A 21,027-nucleotide genomic window follows, 5' to 3' on the forward strand; every position below is an offset into this window, starting at 1 on the left:
CGTAAAACGGATTCACTGGCCAATCACCGAACACGATTCCACCATTGGCAATCAGAGAATCCAGCCCTTTGTTCCTCAAAAATCAAGTATGTTCTTTGTGTCCTTTATCATGAAAATGGACAAAATAATTGTTTAACATCTCTGCCATTCATTGTTCCCTATTATATTTTCCCTTGCCTCTAAGGGACCTTCTTTTACTCTCTTTAATCTCTTCCTTTTTTGTATATTTTTACAAAGTCTTTACAATCTCTTAAAAAAATTTTTTTGCTATTTTACTCTAATTTATTTTCTCCCTCTTTTATCAATTTTATGGGCATCAATCCTTAGCTGATTTTTAAAACCATCCTAATCCTCAGTCTTACCATTCTTTTGGCAACTTTGTAAGCTTCTCCTTTTAATCGAATACTATCCTGAATTTTTCTAGTTAGCTCCAGCTCTGCAACTGAGGATTTTATTAATCAAGTGACTGTAAATTCATTTCAGAATTATGAATTGTGACCCAGATCTTCCAGTCTCCGGAACAATAGAGACCTGACACACAGCCCAAGATATGATTCGGGACTCCATGCAAGTCCCAACAGACTGTTTGCGTGGTAACTGATGGGGAAGTATGAACTTCCAAGAAACAATTTGCCTACTCCCCGGGATCCTCCAAAAATGTCTCCCAGCTCTGAGTTTGTGTCAGGAGACCTCGGAGAGTTCCGATTTATTTGCTTGGAAAGTTGCACAGGAAATGTTATATGGAAAAATCCTAGTCTAACTCCTGGGTAATTATACAACTGATCCCCTCCAATAACTCCCATTGATGCCCCCACCCACTCCGCCACTACCCCCTGACTACCACCTTGACGCTCTAACTAACTCATCAAAACCACAGACCTAAGCCAACCTATCCTGCCATCCCAACCCGACTAGACCCCACCATCCGACCACCGCCGAACTATCTGACTCGGCCTCACCACTCCTGATCTGACCTGACTAGGCCCAATCACCTCCCCTAACCCGACCTTACTAGGCCCCACCACCCCAACCCAATTCGGCCGACCATTACAACATTACTTGACTAGCCCTGACCAACTTCCCGACCCAAACCGGTACCCTCCAACCCACCTACTCATTCACCCACCTACCCACTGACCCACATTCCCACCTCACCCCCTCAACCACCTGCCACCTTACCAATCTGTCACCCACCACCTAACTCGCCGATCCTACCCACTCACACACCTACATATTTGCCCACTCACATATTCACCCACCCATTTATTCATAAACTCATTCACTAACACTAATCTTTAGGATGTGTAAATGCGGCATCTAGTGCCATAAAAAGGGGGCATGGCTTTTGCGCTGATTCTCTTAACTGCTCGCTCCGTGGATTCCTGCGTTGAGTGAGTTCCTCTGCATCATAGGTTGGAATTTGTCCAGAAAAATTGTATCCAGGCAAGTGGGTTACAACCGTTACAACACCTACAAACTACAGCCACTGGCGTTTCTGACCTTTGGTGTTTCATTGCTTCGCACATATTGATTCAACATCCTGATTTTCTGGGCCAAGATCCATTCTCGCTACATCTTTTATCTCATCTTTTATCATTAGCATTGCCCCATTGTTCTTTCTATTTTGCCTATCTCTTCTTAAGGTCAAGTACCCAAACTTCGTAACCCAGCAATCACATGCCATAATGGCTGCTGGGTGAGACCTATTTATCTTTATTTTTACCTATATGTTTCTGAATGCTACAGTCAATCAGTTATGGTGCCTTTAATTTGAACTTTTTACTATTTTTCCAGTGTGATCTTAGTCACTAATGCTTTATTGCCATTATTAAACTCTCAGGTTCCTCCCAACAAATCCTGTTTGATTTTATCCAAATCTCAAATCTGTTCTACAGCTTGACTTATCTACTCAAGTCTTATACAATTACCACTATCTGAATCCTTCCTCCCCCATATTAGTGTAGAGCCATATCTACCAACCTAGTTCTTTGATTTGCCAGGACATTGGTCTCTGCCAGTTTTAAGTGTAGTCTGTATCAATGGAACAGACCCTGTTTTTCCCAGTGCCGATGCCAGTGCTCTATCCCTCCAAAACAATTCTTTCGGTCATGCATTTAAACTTCAATCTGTTTATCCCATTGCCGAGTTGCACGAGACTTAGTTAGTAATTCAGAGATGATTATCTTTGAGATGCTGCCTCAAACTCCCTCAGCAGAAGCTAATTCCTAGCTCTATTTATGTTTTTTTATGTGGACCAAACAACTGGATCTTCTCCCTCCACTCAAATCATTCTCTGGCCACAAGGAGCAGCAACTTATCCCAGTGGCTAATATGGGAATGTGAAAGGTGTGGTGGTATGAATGTGAGCACTGCCATTGGTGCAGAGCATGGGTTTCCCATTGGCTCTGGCTGGTCATGTGCCTCTCGACCGATTGGCTGGGACTAGTCATGTGACTGCTCACCAATTGGTCGAGAGGCAAGTAGACCCCGCCTCCTCGGCAGGGTATAAGTACCCAGAGTTCCCGGCGGTCGGCCTTTCTCTGTAGTCGACCACCGGGCTAACAACTAGCTGATTAAAGCCACAATTTGGATCTTAATCGTGTCTCGAGTCCAATTGATGGTACATCAAAAGGCTACACCAATGTGCCAAATGTAATATTTCTCTGAGTCACTGCACTACTATGATTCATCTCACAAACCCACTTTTAGTTTTATGTGTAATATGATGTAATGATCTGGATCTGAAATTGGAGTGCAAAAGTTTGCCTTCCAAGTGCTTTGCAGGAAGTTGTAAAATTATTATCCAGTAACTGAAAGTTGGTTTCATCCTGATGCGTTCTTAGATAGATGTATGTTTTTACTGTTACCATCAGGGAAAAGCAAGAAGAGAGAAAAGTGTCGGAACACTCAACATTTCCCTCTGATTGAGACCCAGTTTTGCCCCTGCGACAAGTACACAGCCCAGCCTATAGGCAACTTATCTGACTGCATTCTCCCTGAGGGAAAGATGGAAACCATGCTTGGCATGAAGGTCCAAGGAGATATCAAGGAGTGTGGACGGGGATATCGCTATCAAGCCTTGGCTTGTCGTGATCAGAATAACAGACTTGTGGAATCGGGGCGATGCAACAGACATGGTGAGTTTTGTAACAGACATGGTGAGTTTAAAATAAATGAAAAAGTTCAAGTTTATTTTGTTTGAATAAATATATCAGTATGTAAAAATAAATTATATTTCTATAACTTGGAATGAGAAAGATGATCACTGCAGATTGAACATAACATTAGAAATAGGAACAAGGTTGGCCATTTGTCCACTCAATTTTGTACATCACAATAAAACAGTAACAAACAACCCAAAACCATCCTCCCCAAACAAAAAGACCCCACAAAAAAGTCCCCCCCCACCTCCCTTCTCCCCTACACCCCCCTCCAACAATGCTCATAGGGGCTTGTTTAGCATAGTGGACTAAATAGCTGGCTTGCAGTGCAGAACAATGCCAGCAGCACAGGTTCAATTCCCCTCCCCGAACAGGCGCCGGAATGTGGTGACTAGGGGCTTTTCACAGTAACTTCATTGAAGCCTACTTGTGACAATAAGCGATTATTATTATTATTATTATTATTAATGGTGACTAGCTCTTTAAAGTACAGAATAAACCACTGCCATCTCTGGTAGAACCCCTCAATTGCACTCCTCATAGTGTACTTGACTTTCTCAAGGTATAAAAACTCCATAAGATCCAACCATACTGAGACACTGGAAAATCTGACCTCCACCGCATCAGCACCCACCTTCGAGCAATCAGTGAAGTGAAGGCCAGAACACCAGCACCAGTCACCGTCTGCAGCTCCGGCAGGTCCAACACTCCAAATATGGCCCCCAGTTCAATTTGCAGAATTGCCGGCATGGTGCTAAAGAAGGAGACCCAGGATGTCACGAGCTTAGGACACGACCAGAACTTGTGCATATGATTAACCCGATCCCTCAAGCAATGCTCATATTTATCCTCCACTCCCGCAAAACAACCTACTTCGGACCAAGACCTCTCTCCTCCATCCCCTTTCCCCACCATTCACACCTTCGAGGCCTGTGTTTTGCAAACATTTTTTCCTGGGACCCAAGCCAGCCGATGTTTGAGACCCATGCCGTGACCCACCATTATTGTTAACCGTTAATGCAGCAGGTGAGCCTGCTTGGTCCTCACAATCTCACTTGCTTCGTCCACCGGAACTGTGTGGTGGACTGGGGGGGGGAGGGGATCTTGTTCAGTACTATACGACCTTTCATTCCGCGGGTTTCCAAGCGTGGTGGGTTAGGTGGATTGGCCATGCTAAATTGCCCGTAGTGTCCTAATAAAAAAGGTAAGGTTAAGGGGGGGTTGTTGGGTTACGGGTTACGGGTGGATACGTGGGTTTGAGTAGGGTGATCATGGCTCGGCACAACATTGAGGGCCGAAGGGCCTGTTCTGTGCTGTACTGTTCTATGTTCTATGTTCTATTCAATGTTACATTTCTGCTAAGGACTTCAGCTGATGATTTAAGTTCCCACTGATCCTTTGAGAAAAATCCAAAGGTTTGTACTCAAACTTGCCATGCTTAGTCTTCAAATGACTTGGAAGATTTGAGGTTTTTCAACTTCCATTTGTCAGTACTTCCCTGCAGTTAACACACATGTGCTTTGCATCCTGATTTGCATTGGCACAATTAAAGCCATACCTCAAGAAATCATCTTCATACTGCTTTGTTCCTGATTTCAATTTCTTCTTAATTATTTGTTCACCAGAGGTCCTAAAGCTCTGGGTCAGATCACATCAGCACTATTTTGTCCTTTCGCAGACTTTCCTGAGACTTTTCAGCAGATTCAACTGTGAGATCCTGGCCTGTTTGTGTCTCTGGCCCTTTCTTCCTTATTACAATATAATCCATTTTCAGTTCTTCACACAGTCCTGTTGCTTGCTTGCTGGCAGCTACATGATGGAGGAATTTCTCCTTCGTGATTTTGCATCCAAACCACCAAACGCAAAGGCCATAACTCCCCCACTCTTCCTTTAACCCTAAACTACCAAACACCCCTCCCCTTCCCTCAAGCCATCAATTTTCTGAAAACCAACAATAGCACCCAAAAAATCACACAAATACCAATTAACAGCAACCCTATAACAAAAAAAGGAATGGGAGAGAAATAAGAAAAAAACCACATAACAACGTCCCCATACAAACCCGTCCCAACCACCAGGTCCAGTTCAAAGTCCCTCAGTTCAAGTCCTTGAGCTTTAATGAAAACCTCTGCTTCCTCCGCCGTCTCAAAAAAAGGGTGCGGGATACTCCGACCACCGCCGGGTCGGAGAATCGCTGTGTGTGTGTGTGTTGGGGGGGGGGGGGGGGGGGGGGTGAATCCCACCTTGTCCCTCCAAATTCTCTGGCACCGGTTTTCGGGTGGGGATCGCACCGCACTGGCAATTCTCTGAGCCCCGATGGGCCGAGCGGCCGCCCAGCCAGTCCCGCCAGCTTGAAATGAACTTTGTCCATCCCAGCGGGACCTGGCTTGTCGGCCATATAGCGGGTCCTCGGGTGGCATGGGGGGATCCGGCCCCGGGGGGGGGGAACCCCATGGTGGCGGCACGTAATCGGGGCCCACAGATCTGCGGGCGATCCTCTGCCGGGGGGGCACTCTTTCCCTCTGCGCCGGCCTCTGTAAAGCTCCGCCATGGCCGGCATGGAGAAGAAACCCCCTGTGCATGCGCAGGAAACACGCCGGTGGTTCTGCGCAAGCGCCAGAAAACGCCGGCAGTACAGCGCATGTGCCAACTGCGCGTGCACTAACCCCTCTGGCGCCGGCCTAGCCCCCGGAAATGCGGAGGATTCCGCAACTTCCAGGCGGCCCGACACTGAAGTGGTTCGCGCTGCTCTTGGAGCTGGTGCGGGCCATCCTGCCAAGTGCGAGAGAATCCCGCCCATGGTGTTAGGCATTATGTGTAACTCTCAGCCTCACCGGGTACACCACACCAAAATGCACGCCACTCTTATAAAGCACTGACTTTGCCCTGTTAAAGGCCGCAAACCGCCTTGCCACTTCTGCCACGATATCATGATCTATACGAAAACTGCAGCCTTCCCACCGCACCTCCCGATTCTCCTTAGCCCACTTCTGGACCCTCTCCTTCATCCGATTGCATGTGAAAACATCACCATTCCTGGTGCCTCATTTGCCTGTGGTTTCGCCAGTTCCTTCCAGCTCGATGGGGGGGACCTGGTCCTCCTCCCCACCAACCTCCTAAACATCGCTGCAAAATACTCACTCAGCATCAGGCCTCAAGCAATCCCACAATCCTAAGGTTCTGTCACCTTGACCTATTTTCCACATCTTCGACCTTAGCCCTCAGGCTCTTGTTCCCGTCCTCCACCCTCCACAGTTCGTCACCAGCAAGGCCAACTGGTCACTGTGTCACGACAGTGTTGCCTCCATCCCCTTCAATACCTCACCATGTTCCACACTGTCTCTGCGGTCTTTCCCAATGCCTCCTTTATTGGGACTAATGCATCGTCCACCGACCTTTTGAGGTTTTCCAGCATCCCTCGCTCTTGCATTTCAAAATGACTGCTGAATTGCCTTTCAAATTTGACAGCCATTACCTCCATCAGCTGATCCACCTTAATAGATTCAGCCCCACCCGACAAGCTTTCCCCTGTCATCTTCGATCCCACTGGACTCCGCACCTTGCTCAGTTCCTCAAGAAGGTTATCACTCACACCTTTCTTCCTAGTATTCCTTCTTACGTTTTTTGACATCCTTTTACATAAGGCTCTCAAAGGGGCCAAGTCTGTGCACCAATTACCCCTGGTAACTGGGTGAAAAGGGCCAAATATCAAGGACTCTAGCGGGAGCTAGCTTACGTGCGGCCATCTTCTACATGTCACTGGAGGCAATCTCTGTATTATTTTGTATAACTATGCAATTGAATGTTATAGTTAATCTCCTGTTAATTTAAATTAAATATCTTGTTGAGCAAGTTTCATAGCGATTTTCTGATTGTGAGAGTTGTTGTAATATGAATACTATATTAAAGGGCACTACCGTTTCTTTCATAATTCTCTGACAACAGCTTACATAGAGGAGGCTTGCAACATCCCCTGCCCTTCTGACTGCAAGCTTAGTGAATGGTCCAATTGGTCGCGCTGTAGCAAATCATGTGGTAGTGGAGTGAAGGTCAGGTCCAAGTGGTTGCGTGAGAAGCCATACAATGGTGGAAGACCTTGTCCAAAACTTGATCACACCAACCAGGTAACCAGAAACAAATTTATTGCAGATTTCACAAACCTATTTTCAATCGTGTAAACTTTCATTGTATAAACTGTTGAGATGACTGTTGAAAACTTGATGTTTCCTTAAACCTCCATGATACACCACTAAAGCTGTTGCATCAATGAATCCAAGTTTCCTTATGTGTAAAAGTGATAGTATAATTTAGCTATCAGATCAGCAATCTGATTCTAAATCTAACTTACATATAAGAGATTCAAAGTCACCTGTAGGAAGTACTCTGACCATACAGTGTATCTGTATTCCAATGCAAAGCCAAGTTATAAATATTCATATGATGGCTATGAGATTACTGGAAACATTTTGAATTAATCTTGATCTCCTAATATTGGTAGAGGGTTGATAGTTACATTTGTTATGCAGATGTAAACAAATATAACATGACTCTGTTTTTTGATTGTGTAGCGTGTTCTTCATTTCAATGTTACTGTCAGCCGGTTTAGTTCAGTTGGCTAGAAAGCTGGTTCATGATGCTGAGCCTGGTCAGCAGCATGCATTCAATTCTAATACTGACTGAGGTTATTCATGAAGACCCGCCTTCTCAACCTCGCTCATCGTCTGAAGCGCAGTGATCCTCAGATTAAATCACCACTAGTCAGTTCTCCCCCTCAAAGGGGAAAGCAGTCATCTGGGACTATGGTGACATTACTTACTGACTGTCAACTCAGTTGAAACCAATAGTGAATAGTTTATAATTTTTCATAATATTTTTCCTTGTGGAGACTTTTGTCGTTATCCATTAAGTATCCCAAAGTGTGTGATTGCATGTAATTGAACAATAGTGAATCCATAGCATACTCAAATGTGAAAACCTAAGAATCTGTGGAACATCTTAAAATCAGTTTTGTTATATGTTGAATCATGATTTTTGACTGATAAACTAGAAGTCCACAAGTCTACTTCTAATCTGTCTGAAAATTATCTTCTGAAGGTGGTATTGTGACATTCAAATGGATGAGGAACAGATCCAGTTTATATTCAATACCCACTAGATCCCCATCCCCATCCCAATCAGAGCTGAGTTAAACAGGGAGGTGTTCAATGGAGCTTGCGGCATCGGTCAAATAAATTCAGAAGGGAAAGGCTTCATAGGCAATTAAAGGAAGCATTGGAGATGTGTTGGAAGCAGGCCATGTTCTTCCCCACCCCCACCCCACCTCCACCCCGCCCATTGGCTGTAGGTTTCTGGCCAGGTAGACAAAGAAAGGGTAAGAAATTTATCCAAGTATCCACTAAAAAATAAAGTTTATATAAATTGAATTATCTTTTGCCGATAAAGTTCAGGCTTTTCTTTTGATTCTATTAAGAGCAACCTGCTATTGTGCTAACAGCAGGCAAACCAAGAACACCATATATTCATGGATATCAGGAAATCAATGAAATTAGTTAGGTAAAAAATACTTCAATAGGGCAGCACGGTGGCGCAGTGGTTAGCACTGCTACCTCACATTGCTGAGGTCCCAGGTTTCATCCCGGCTCTGGGTCACTGTCCGTGTGGAGTTTGCACATTCTCCCCGTGTTTGCGTGGGTTTCACCCCCACAAGCAAAGATGTGCAGGGTAGGTGAATTGGCCACACAAAATTGCCCCAAAATTGGAAAAAATGAATTGAGTATAAATTTATTTTTTTTAAATACTCCAATGTGATATGATGTTGAAATATTTTTTTTAAATGATGTACAAGTTTTTTAAAAAGAGAATACATGATGGCATAGCGTGTGTCTTTTTAAAAAATCTAGTCAACCTCTATCAGAACTCAAATCCAGTTTTGCACCTTAGAGACTCATTACACTGATGTGTTCAGCCAAGACTCATTAAAATGGGCAGCTGGAAAGCAACTGTTAAGATGTGAAAAGAGGAAATGTTGATTTGCTGTCTAAATAGACACAGTGGGAGAAAACATAATTTTGAAACTGTCAAGCAGCAGCAAGTCTCTTCCAGACGTAAAGTCCAAATAAAATCTTGGACTAGATTGTGGCGCCTGAGGTGGCTAGCTCAAATTGGGAAATTTCCTGACTCGCCAAACCTGACTCAGTAAAAAGTACCCGGCATGCACAATTTTCACTCCAGGTGCTGGATGGAGTTGGACCCACCGGAGCAGGCAATGTCAGCTGGTTCAACAGCCCACTTCAGTTCTCTGGGGCTTGGTTCCTGCTGTTTCAGAAGCTTTTAGACCCTCAGGTTCTCACCACAAGAGTATTTTTAAAAACTCTCACTGACAGTTGCACCCACCATGACCCCTCAAACTCTCCATAAACTTAATACCATCTCAGGCACCCATCCATTTCCCATCCCTCCTCATAAGTCCCATTGCCACTCACTAACCTCAAGAGCCACATGAAGATGAAAAAATAAACTAACAATCTAATACTGCACTAATTCATTCATATTTAGTGGTGAAAAATAACTCTCATTCATAAAATCCATTCAAATATTTTAAACCTCCTCAAGTGGTTAATCTCTTATAAAAACAAGCAAGTTTATATTCAAACCCCACATTAAAGAAATCTAATTCTTTAATAGCCTCTTTAAACTGCCAATTGAACTGTGAACTCAGAACCCCTTGGTGTGATAATTTAAGCTTATTAAATTCAGCCAAGCAGTTATAATTACAAAATAATAGTCCTTGGGAAAATTTCAACCAATCAAGAACTCTATTTAAATGGCATGACCAGATTTCTTTTTCTAACCTACATCAGATTACCTGTCCATCAAAGCAATTCAGCAGATATATATATTTTTTTAAATCTCACTGATAGCTGCACACCTTTTTATTAATTTAAGGGTGGAAGATTTAAAAAATCTTCACATCATGATCATTTAGACATTATCCACCATTCAAGAACATATACGTTTGCTCTCATCAAATTGTGACTCCCATACTGCCCATTAAGGCCATTGAAACATCCAAAATGGAGCATTTTTGAACTCAAGCACTACATTGAAATTTTCCAGCTGAGTTCAGGTCTCCCTCCTGCAAGATTATTGCCACTCACTCTCTCTCCTACTGGCAAACAATTGGGTCTGTTTTAAATGACAGGCAGGGCTTCAACATCTTGTCCTGCCTGCCATTTTTATAGATCCACGGTTTCTTCATGATTCAGCAAAGGATCATCTGTTTAGAAGCAGGAACAGGGTAAAATTAGATTAACACATTTACACCACATACCCCACCTCAGTCCACTTAAGTATATAAATATTTTTCTCTTCAACTTATATATAATTTATTACCATACGTACCTGAGTTTAAAAAAAGAGCAGACACAAATATTGGTACAGTAATAAAAGTTTACAGATAACCCTCTAAATAAATATGTATAAATAAGGCAAGTTAGAACAGCATCAAAAGATATCTGAGATCATTATGACCCAGAAGCTATTGAACAACAGTGTCAGATCAGGCTGCTCAGGTAAATAGTGATACATAACAACGATGCGACTGTGAGCAACTAACCTTCTATACAACTGTAAAAAAAATGCACATAAATTTCAAAAAAGATAATTTTCAAACTATATAACTGGGTAAAAGATAATGGCATTGAAATTATTTAAAAAAATCAAAACTAAGGTCAAATTCTGCTTAACATTTATCTGGGCAGCCACTGTTATACCAATGGGAGTTTAACTGCAAAAGCTGGAGGAAAACTGAGAGTCAGATTTGCAGAATCATGACCTTAGTTGGAAAGGCTGATTGGTGTAGTAAAGGAGGGGGTGGGATGGGTGTGACTTTCTACACACTGCTTACAAGCTAGCTGGGAGGGACAGGAACGGAGTGACAGAGATTCCCTACTGTGGGGAGTTCATAGTTCCACTGATTTAAAGGGAACCATCGTAACACTGAAGACCAGTGCCCAATTATGAGATATGACACACAAACCTTCAAATAGGTGGGGATGGCCACCAGTTGGCATTATATTACTCTTTGGTATATATATCGTTACTCTTTGCTTTTATATCCAGAATGGCCTGATGGTGTGTTTCTGAAGAAACCACCAATCATTAACTTAAAGCAAAACAGATTTACTGACTAATGAATTGATTAACATTGAGTTTGCACACTCTACAGAACTATAACTAGTAATCAAGTAATCTGTATTAAAGTATTAACTAATTTAAACTACACGTGCTAACTATGCTATGATCTATCTCTCTAACACTCTGCTGTCTAGTCACTCCTGGTTGGAAGAGATCCAAGATCTTTTGAGTACTCATATGTATAGTGGAATCTAGTGTTGCTCTCTAGTGGTTGTGTCATACTGGGATGTTATAACTAACCCTACACATGTCTCTATATATACATATCACTACAGTTTGAAGGAAGTGTTGAGGCAGTAAAAGCCTGAACTGAAAATGGAAAATTTTTAAAAGTTAGATTATAAGCAATTTTGCAGGGGGACAAAGAAGGAACTGAATGAGAGCTGGGGTAATATTCCCCTAATTAGGGCAGTCAAGAGCCAAAGTTGACAACAACAGAAGAAAAGTAGGTGCATGTGATGTACCTCTGGGCTTTAGGTGTTTACCAGCCCTATGCAATTGAGGTGCCTCCCTCTGACCCTGTAATGTTCATCTTGCATTTTCTAGGTATATATGTCTGAAAGAAACTCCTATTTAACTGTAAATGTATATATGTATATTGTGTGTCTGTATAAGGCCATTAGGCCCAGATAAACCCAATGGACGTGATCACAGCAATTATCATACCCGCTGTTGATCTCCACCACTGACTGTTTGGCTGATTTTTAAATTGTCTATGGGGATCAGTTCTGAGGCGCGTGGGCCTGAAAGATTGCACACTTGGAAGGTGTCACTTATTCCTGACAACTCAGTGAGTTGTTTTGATTTTCAAAGGTAGGGCTGGAGGGGGAAGCCAGCAACCTGCACTCCTCCAATCAATTTCTTTTTGAGCTTCTGGTAAACTTATTATGTAAATAAAGAATCACTTGAAATGGCAAGCACAGGCAACAATGGGAGGGGGAGCGTCTGGGACATATTTGATCATAGTTGTTAGGAACACAGCAGGAACCCATTGGTACTCATGACTGCAGTTTGAAAAAGTTGTATTAAAGTTGCTCATACTGTGACAGAGTTACAATCAATAGCAGAGAGGTTTGATTTTGTGAGGAGGGAGTGAGATGAATATGAGGTTGCTAGCCATGCCTGCTTAATCTGATCTTCTGGAGTTCCCTTTCCAGATGGAGGGAAGAGTACAGCTCTCCCGTCCACCAGAGCTCATCCATTTCCAAAGGCAATAGCATACCCAGTCATGGCTTCTGTTTGTGTTTTATCTTATTCCTCCATTCTTAGCATCTGCCTTCTGCCCAATGCCCCTAGCTAGGTGCTGAACTCAGCTCCAGTCAAATTAGTGGCCAGCACTTTGAAAATTGTATTGCATCACTACTGTTGCAGTGTGGAGTCAGCATCTGGAACTGTTCCAAGCAATAGATTTCTGATCACAGAATGAAAATTGGATCCCTTGGCGGGATTCTCCAATAATGGGGCTATGTCCCCCACGCCGGCGTGAACACAGGCATCAACCACTCCGGCGTCAACGGTTCCCGAAAGTGAGGAATTCGCCACTTTCTAGGGAGCTAGGTTGATGCCGGAGTAGTTTCCGTACCTCCAGCCGGCACCGAAGGTGCGGAACGGCCGGCGTATTTCCTCGCATGCGCGGGGGTTCCCTTCTCCATGCCGACCCCCGGGCAATATGGCGGAGCCCTACAGGGGCCAGGCATGGAGGAAAGAAGGAGGCCCCCCATGGAACCAGCCCGCCTGCCGATCGGTAGGCCACGATCGAGGGCCAGCCACTGTGGGTGCCCCCACCCGGGTCAGATCCCTCCGCCTGCTCCCCCAAGACGGCCCCCGCACACTTACCTGCCAGGTCCCGCCATGTGTGAGGTGAGTGATTCACGCCAGCGGGACTGGGCAAAACTTGTCGACCGCTCGGCCCATCGGGGCCCGGAGAATCGCCGGGGGTGGGGGGCGCTGACCACGGCCCCCGACCAGCGTGGCAGCAATCTTGCCAGCGCCCGAAAAACTTCGCCGGAGAATAGGGGCAACATTATTCTGAGATCAGAGCGGCTCGATCTCTGTAGACTGGACCCATCCCACTATAGTCCAGCGGAAAACCTGACCCTTTCAAAAAATGTTTTTAAGTGCCGATGAATGGCAGCAGAGAACCACCCCCAGCTCCAGTGGCAACACTTGAATTCGGGAGAATCGTCCCCTAGATTTATGAGGCTGAAAATCTTACCAACAGAAAATTAAGATTCATCACTTTAATTTTAAACATTTATTTCTTTAATTTTACACACAATTGAACTTTATGAAAATTAATTGTGTTGAATAATAGTTCTTTGTCTTTTTTTGTTTCTTTCCTATGGCAACTTGTGTGCTTTCACAACAGGCTCAGGTAAGACAATATGGTCCACTGTAAAAATGTATCTGTCATGTGTGTATGTATGTGTGATTCAGTATAATTATAATCCTTTTTATTGAGGTATTTTTATTAATTATTTGTACTTTATGTAAAATTCGAATTAATTTCTTGCTTGAATTAATTAACTGTTAGATGTGTATTTGAGTGTGTGTATTTGAGTGACTGCATCCCCAATACACACTTTGTTCGTCAGAGGATAAGCTACATGTGATTGAATTTTGACAGGATGTTAACGAGATAGTTACAGGAAGCTCATAATATGTACCCAAGACCCTAATATATCATGGATAAGATAGTAAAGTAACTGATATAGATGCATTAAGTGATTAATATTACCTACCTACAAATTAAATTCCTAATTTTTTGGACCCTTTTGAGAAATATCAAGCCACTATCTTAGCAACAAATGGTTTTCGTCAAATAGGAATCATACCATTCAAATACATGTTTAAAACAATTCAATATTGGAAAGTTGTTCAATTGTAAAAACAAATATAGGGCAGGATTTTATGGCCCTTCCTGCCATGGGATCTTCCGGTCTTGCCAAAGGCAACCCCACGCCAGGTTCCACAGTGGTGGGATATGCAAGCTAGGAAAACTCCGTAGACATAAGCGAAACTGGAAAATCCCGCCACCGGCTGATGGCGAGCCACCTCCACCAGCAAGAAACATGCCGGACCGGAATGGGGGCGGAAGCTTTTCTAGAGTTTATAAATATCAGGCAACTCAGGCCCTTCTGCATTTGTCAGAATAAAAAACAAATCATGGACACACTATAGATGGTCAATAATATTCCTCAACCATCAATAATGTTCCAAATCCCAACTGAAGGAGTTGCTGCTGGGAATGGAAGCTGTGTTTATATCACTGCACTACTGCTGACAAAGTCTGTAAAAGCACCTAGAATGTCTTTAAATTTCCCACAAACTCATTGACAGGTCAATTGTTTCTATTGGTGAGGTGCATCAAAGGTTGGAGCTCAATGGGACAAAGAAGATCAGGCAACATGCCAAATTCAGTACCTCTACCCTTGTAAGAACAGGATCAGAGCAATGAATGGAAGTCAGTGACTTAACATTCAGCCATGGATGCAAAAGCAGCAGCAGTTGCATCACATTATTCGGTGCCAATCAAGCAGTTGCCTGTAAGATGGCAGATTTGAAGCTCCACATCATAGAATCATACAATGCCTACATAGCAGAAGGAGGTCATTCAGCCCATCGAGTCTGCACCAACCCTTGGAAAGAGCACAACACCTAGGCCCAGGCTCCCACCCTATCCCAGTCACCACATCCACCTAACCTTTTGGACACTGAGGGGCAATTTAGCATGGCCAATCCACCTAACCTGCCCATCTTTGGACTGTGGGACGAAACCGGCCAGAAGAAACCCATGCAGACACGGCAAGAAAGTACAAACTTCGCACAGTCACCCGAGGCTGGAATTTAACCCGGGTCCCTGGTGCTGTGATGCAGCAATGCTAACCACTCTGCCAACATGCTACCCATAAAAGGGTTGCCTCTGACTCTTTCCCAGACAACATTGTTATCTGGACCTCAGCCTTTGATAGAAGTTTATAAACAGTGGCAGCCATCATTGGTTCACACAGAGTTATTACAGCATGCATTGGACTACGGGAAATTCCACTTTTACCTCTTTCAAGATTTTCCATACATCCAGTGTGAGAGGCCTATATTTGTTAAAGTTGTTTTCAGTCATTTCCCATTGTTTGCAAATTAAGTTAAAAGTTAATTTAAAAGTCCATAGGCGGGATTCTCCGGTCTCTGACAGTGAAATTGCATTCGCTGATTGGCCGGACAATCCCTGTTGGCACCGAAATCGGGCGCGGTGTCGCTTTTGCGATGCTGCACCTCCTCCAAAACGGCATACTCGCAGACTACGGCGTAGGCCTCACCTGAGGCCCTCCCCAATGCTCCGCCGCCGATGGGCCAAGTTCCCAACGGCGTGGGACATGTGTCCTATTTTTTGGGGGGAACCAAGCGTGGCGGCTAGGGACTGGGTCCAGCGCCACCACAGTCAGGTGGGAGCCATTCCGCGGGCATGGGGGGCTTTGGCGGGGGTTGGGAGAACTGGTGGTCAAAGGGAGGCATTACTTAGCAGGCCGGGTCCGCGCATGGCTGGCGCTATGTTGCTAAAGCCGGGGGCTCTATGCTGCATGCCTGCTAGCCCCCACCAGACGGAGGATCGGTGCAGCTTTTGTGCTGTGTTTTCGGGCGTAAAACACCACTGTTCCCATGCTGGTGTCAGCACATAGTCTACCAAATGGAGAATCCAGCCCCATATCTTCCAGTCTTGGACACATTGGAGATTGGATGTACATTGAAATATATGCATCATGACTCTGTGGAAGTGCTGATGCACAGACCTATTTGGGAATTGGCAGGAGGTTTAAACTTCCAATGGGAAATTCCCTGCTGCCCAGAACTCTGGGTGAATCTGCCAAATGCTGAACTAAAGTTAAAAACCTGGTATAGCTCTAAGCGACTTACAAGGTACTATCTCAGGAAATTTTAAACAGTTTACCTCCACATGCCCCCAACCACCCAACCATCTCCCACAACTAACTCTCAACCAGTTACGACAATCCTCTTACCACCCTAGCATTCTCCTGACCACATCACTATCCCCTGACCCGACTACACATTCACTCAACTATCCATCTCACCCACCCACCTACCCACTCTCCCACCTACATTACCCACCTCTGCATCTCACTATCTACCTCACCTAACTTACCCACTCCCCTACCCATCAACCTAACCCACTCACATTCATCAACTCATCCAAACACTAACCCACATTCAAAGACTCGACCTTTAAACTTACCTAATAGGGCAGATGGTGCTGTAAAAAGTGAGCATGTCCTCTCTTCCTGGCTCTACTCCGCTCTGATGGAGTTCCCCAGGTGACCATGCACAGCACATTTCCCTGACAGCCAGGATCAGGAGATTCTGAAAGAAATGCACAGTAGTATCGGGTCAAAAATCTTCACAGGTAGCATTGCTGCTGACTGGATGTTGAGGCCTAGACCATAAGACGCAGGAGCTGAAGTAGGCCATTCAGCCCATTGGGTCTGCTCCGGAATTCAATGAGATCATGACTGATCTGAAATAATACTCAACTCCACTTCCTGCCTTATCCCCATAACCCTTGATTCTCTTACTGATTAAGAATCAGTCTGTTTCGGCCTTGACCCAGCCTCTACAGCTCTCTGCAATAAAGAATTCCAAGGATTCATTACCCTCTGAGAAGAAATTCCTCCTCATCTCTGTCTTAAATGGGCGACCCCTTACTCTTTGATTATGTCCTCTGGTCCGAGACTCTCCCACGAGAAGGAACAACCTCTCGGCATCTACCCTGTCAAACCCCCTGAAAATCCTGTACATCTCAATAAGGTTGCTCCTTATTCCTCGAAACTCCAATGAGTGTAGGCCCAACACACTTAGCCTCTCCTCATAAGAAAATCCCTGATGTCAAGTAGAACAGTTTTTTAAAATGACAGTTTTAATGAAGGTTTTTGAATTTTTGGATAATACTTTTATGAAAGACCTAGCTACCAGAACGTTAAATATCTTTCACAAATTGGATAGAACTTGGAAGAAACCACAAGGTATCAATTTAGATTATTTAATGACATCACCTTAATTTACCTTAAGGTGTCATATCAGTGTGATCTTAAAATAATTAAAAACATAAATTTTTAAAATTAATTTACAGGATGTGACCGTTGCTGGTTAGGCCAGCATTTATTGCCCATCCCTAGTTGCCTTTCAGAAGGTGGTGGGTGAGTTGTCTTCTTGAACCTCTGCAGTCCCTGAGGTGTAGGTATACCCACTGTTCTGTTAGGGAGGGCATTCCAGGATGTTGCCCCAGTGACAGTGAAGGAGCGGTGATAATATATAAGTCAGGGTGTTGAGTGAATTGGAGGGGAAACTCCAGGTGTTGGGGTTCCCAGGTATCTGCTGCTCTTGTCCTTCTAGATGGTAGTGGTCATGGGTTTGGAAGGTGCTGTCTAAGGAACCTTCAATTAATTACCGTTTACAAATTCATGATTGTAACTTAATTCTTCCTTTCAAATTTATGTTGTTGAGGAAATTAGAGTTAATTTCAGCAGGAGTTGCTTCACAACAACATTGGACAAGCCACAGAAAATCCAGAAAACTGGCTCTAATATGTAATATATGTATTTATGCTGATCTTATTTAGGAACAATAAGCCACTTGATACTGTTTAATTGAGCATATCAATTTATTTAGCTGGAGATGATAACAGCTGCGATGTTAGGTTTAATTAGCCTGCAGCTGATATGACAACTCAACAGGTAATCTTTGAGAGTAATTTGAATCACTTTTTAATCCGCCCAATTATAAACACCAAACATCCTCTGTCCACCCCCCCACCCCTGCCCACCCCCACCAACTCACCCCCAACCCATACATTCATGTCAGGAGGAAAACAGTCATATGGAGACCAATTAATTAATCAGTTAATTCACAGGGCAAAACTTGTTTCTACTCCAGGAAATTCTTAAGTTTCTTAAAATAATACTAAATGGGGATTGGGAAAAGTAGGTAAATTTCTCTAATTGCTCAGAATTATTTCAAAATGTAAGTTAACTACAGAATCCACGCATGCATTAAAATGCACAGTAAATGTGCACAATCGATATGCTGTCGATTACTTTTGGTATCAACTTTCTCCCGATCAGAATAGAAGACCCAAACTTAGTAACAGAAAAAAAATCATAAAATACGACAGACAAACTGAGTGAGTTATCAATAGTTCATTCCTGTTTGTCAGTGCACAAATAAATGGGAAGGATCAGTTCAAATAATAATTAGAAAGAGCCGTTTCAAAATACGGACACTAATATATGCAGTTATAGTTTAACTTACTAATTTATTATATTAAAAGTGACAAAAGAAAATAGCACCATTAAATCTTTCTTCATTACAATACTTCAAATGTATGTTTCTCATGATACACTTTATGCCAACAATAAATCTGCAATGTGAATCCAGAGTCAAGACCTACCTTGCTCTGAAGAGAACAACATGATACTCCGTGGAGAATACAGCCTCACACTCCTTTGAATTTGGCATCAGAGAGAATGAAAATCCACTTGGGGCTACTTTAGCTTACCTGACATTAATTTAAATGTTCAAAGCATAAGAATTCCTTTTCATTTGTTTTTTCTAGCTTTTTCAATTCTACCTCCTGGGAGGAAAGCTCAGAATATGCATGTAAGCATAATTGCAGAGCACTTTCTCCTGAATAGGTTCATTGGAGTCCTGGAGCCAATATGAACAAGATATGCTCCATACTGCTGTGAGACCAGTAGTTTGAGCATTAATACAGCATGCTCTTAGCCTCTGTTAGCTGAGAACATTGCGCTATAGTGAATAATTCACTTTTACAGGGACAGGTTATTTTACAAGAGCAAGCATTTTATGTTTTTTTCTTTGAACTAAATGACAGATTGTCCCCTCTGTACTTGTGCCTCAGTCAGTGCTATTGGAAAGATACTTATTGAAATCTGTATCTTTGCACAGTCATCGCCATCATTTATTCTGATATCCCCACTGCCACTTGTGTTTCTTCATACCAATAATTATGGTTGATTGTTTTGTACTATCCACCAAGGTCATCGTCTACTTTATCTAACCTTTGATCTTTGATTTTCCTCTGGGGCTTTTTCCAAAAGCTTCTGAAATCAAGCTTTGCACAGCTGCAATAATTATCCAATCCATCATCCAGCCAAGTCTAGCAGAAGGACAATGCATGACATTTTTTGATTGTTTTGAGTTGCACAAAAACCTTCTGCTCCTCCGAGAATAGAAATCAGAAGTTCAGCTAGTTTCAGTAGTGTTGAACTGGGAGCAAGATCTGAACGGTGAGTATTTGAAGTAACTAATATTTATTTAATTCAGTATTATGTACATCATTTTCATAGGTATATGAGGTGGTTCCCTGTCACAGTGACTGCAGTCAGTATGTGTGGATAGCAGAACCATGGAGTGTGTGCAAAGTGAGCAATGTGGACCTAAAGGATAACTGTGGAGAAGGAGTGCAAACCCGCAAAGTGAGGTAAAGCTAAATAATCAATTTCTTAGTTCAAAGTTCTGATCACATATTATACAATTGTTGTGTTATTGGGTCTTAACACAAATGCAGCAAAAACTGTAATGATGATAAACTAAATGAAAGATTTTTTTATTAAAGAATAACAAGATTCAGGAGAGCTATTTAGACATGTGTTACCTGCAGATGACAACTGCATCTCATGCTCACTTGCATCACTTCCTGTGATGATATACTAAACTGTTTACATAGTCAGTCATACATTAATCAATATTAAAGCAATACTGTAACATCCCCTTTTCCTTAAATAAAAAAATTACACAAGTTATAAGCTATGTGTATAACAGAATAGGATAATTGTGAAACAAAATTACACATGTATGGGCACTCATAAGAACATAAGAACTAGGAGCAGGAGTAGGCCATCTGGCCCCTCGAGCCTGCTCCGCCATTCAATTAGATCATGGCTGATCTTTTGTGGACTCAGCTCCACTTTCCGGCCCGAACACCATAACCCTTAATCCCTTTATTCTTCAAAAAACTATCTATCTTTACCTTAAAAACATGTAATGAAGGAGCCTCAACTGCTTCACTAGGCAAGGAATTCCATAGATTTACAACCCTTTGGGTGAAGACGTTCCTCCTAAACTCAGTCCTAAATCTACTTCCCCTTATTTTGAGGCTATGTCCCCTAGTTCTGCTGTCACCCGCCAGTGGAAACAACCTGCCCGCATCTATCCTATCTATTCCCTTCATAATTTTAAATGTTTCTATAAGATCCCCCCTCATCCTTCTAAATTCCAATGAGTACAGTTCCAGTCTACTCAACCTCTCCTCATAATCCAACCCCTTCAGCTCTGGGATTAACCTAATGAATCTGCTCTGCACACCCTCCAGCGCCAGTACGTCCTTTCTCAAGTAAGGAGACCAAAACTGAACACAATACTCCATAGAACATAGAACAGTACAGCACAGAACAGGCCCGTCGGCCCTCAATGTTGTGCCGAGCCATGATCACCCTACTCAAACCCACATATCCACCCTATACCTGTAACCCAACCCCCCTTAACCTTACTTTTTTATTTGGACACTACGGGCAATTTAGCATGGCCAATCCACCTAACCCGCACATCTTTGGACTGTGGGAGGAAACCGGAGCACCCGGAG

The 21,027-nt window shown here is 43.2% G+C and overlaps 1 protein-coding gene across 1 annotated transcript in view; it reads left to right on the plus strand.

The window, feature by feature from the left end:
* The window catches only part of LOC119965672 (thrombospondin type-1 domain-containing protein 7A-like), a 589,817-nt gene that overhangs the window by 528,396 nt on the left and 40,394 nt on the right, over nt 1-21,027 (plus strand). The window contains exons 13-16 of the mRNA XM_038796437.1: nt 2,874-3,137; nt 7,107-7,285; nt 13,726-13,731; nt 19,733-19,866. Of these exons, the coding sequence (XP_038652365.1) occupies nt 2,874-3,137; nt 7,107-7,285; nt 13,726-13,731; nt 19,733-19,866 (583 nt within the window). The remainder of the gene's footprint in view (nt 1-2,873; nt 3,138-7,106; nt 7,286-13,725; nt 13,732-19,732; nt 19,867-21,027) is intronic.

Source organism: Scyliorhinus canicula, chromosome 5, assembly GCF_902713615.1.
Source record: "Scyliorhinus canicula chromosome 5, sScyCan1.1, whole genome shotgun sequence".
In the NCBI taxonomy this organism is placed as follows: Eukaryota; Metazoa; Chordata; class Chondrichthyes; order Carcharhiniformes; family Scyliorhinidae; genus Scyliorhinus; species Scyliorhinus canicula.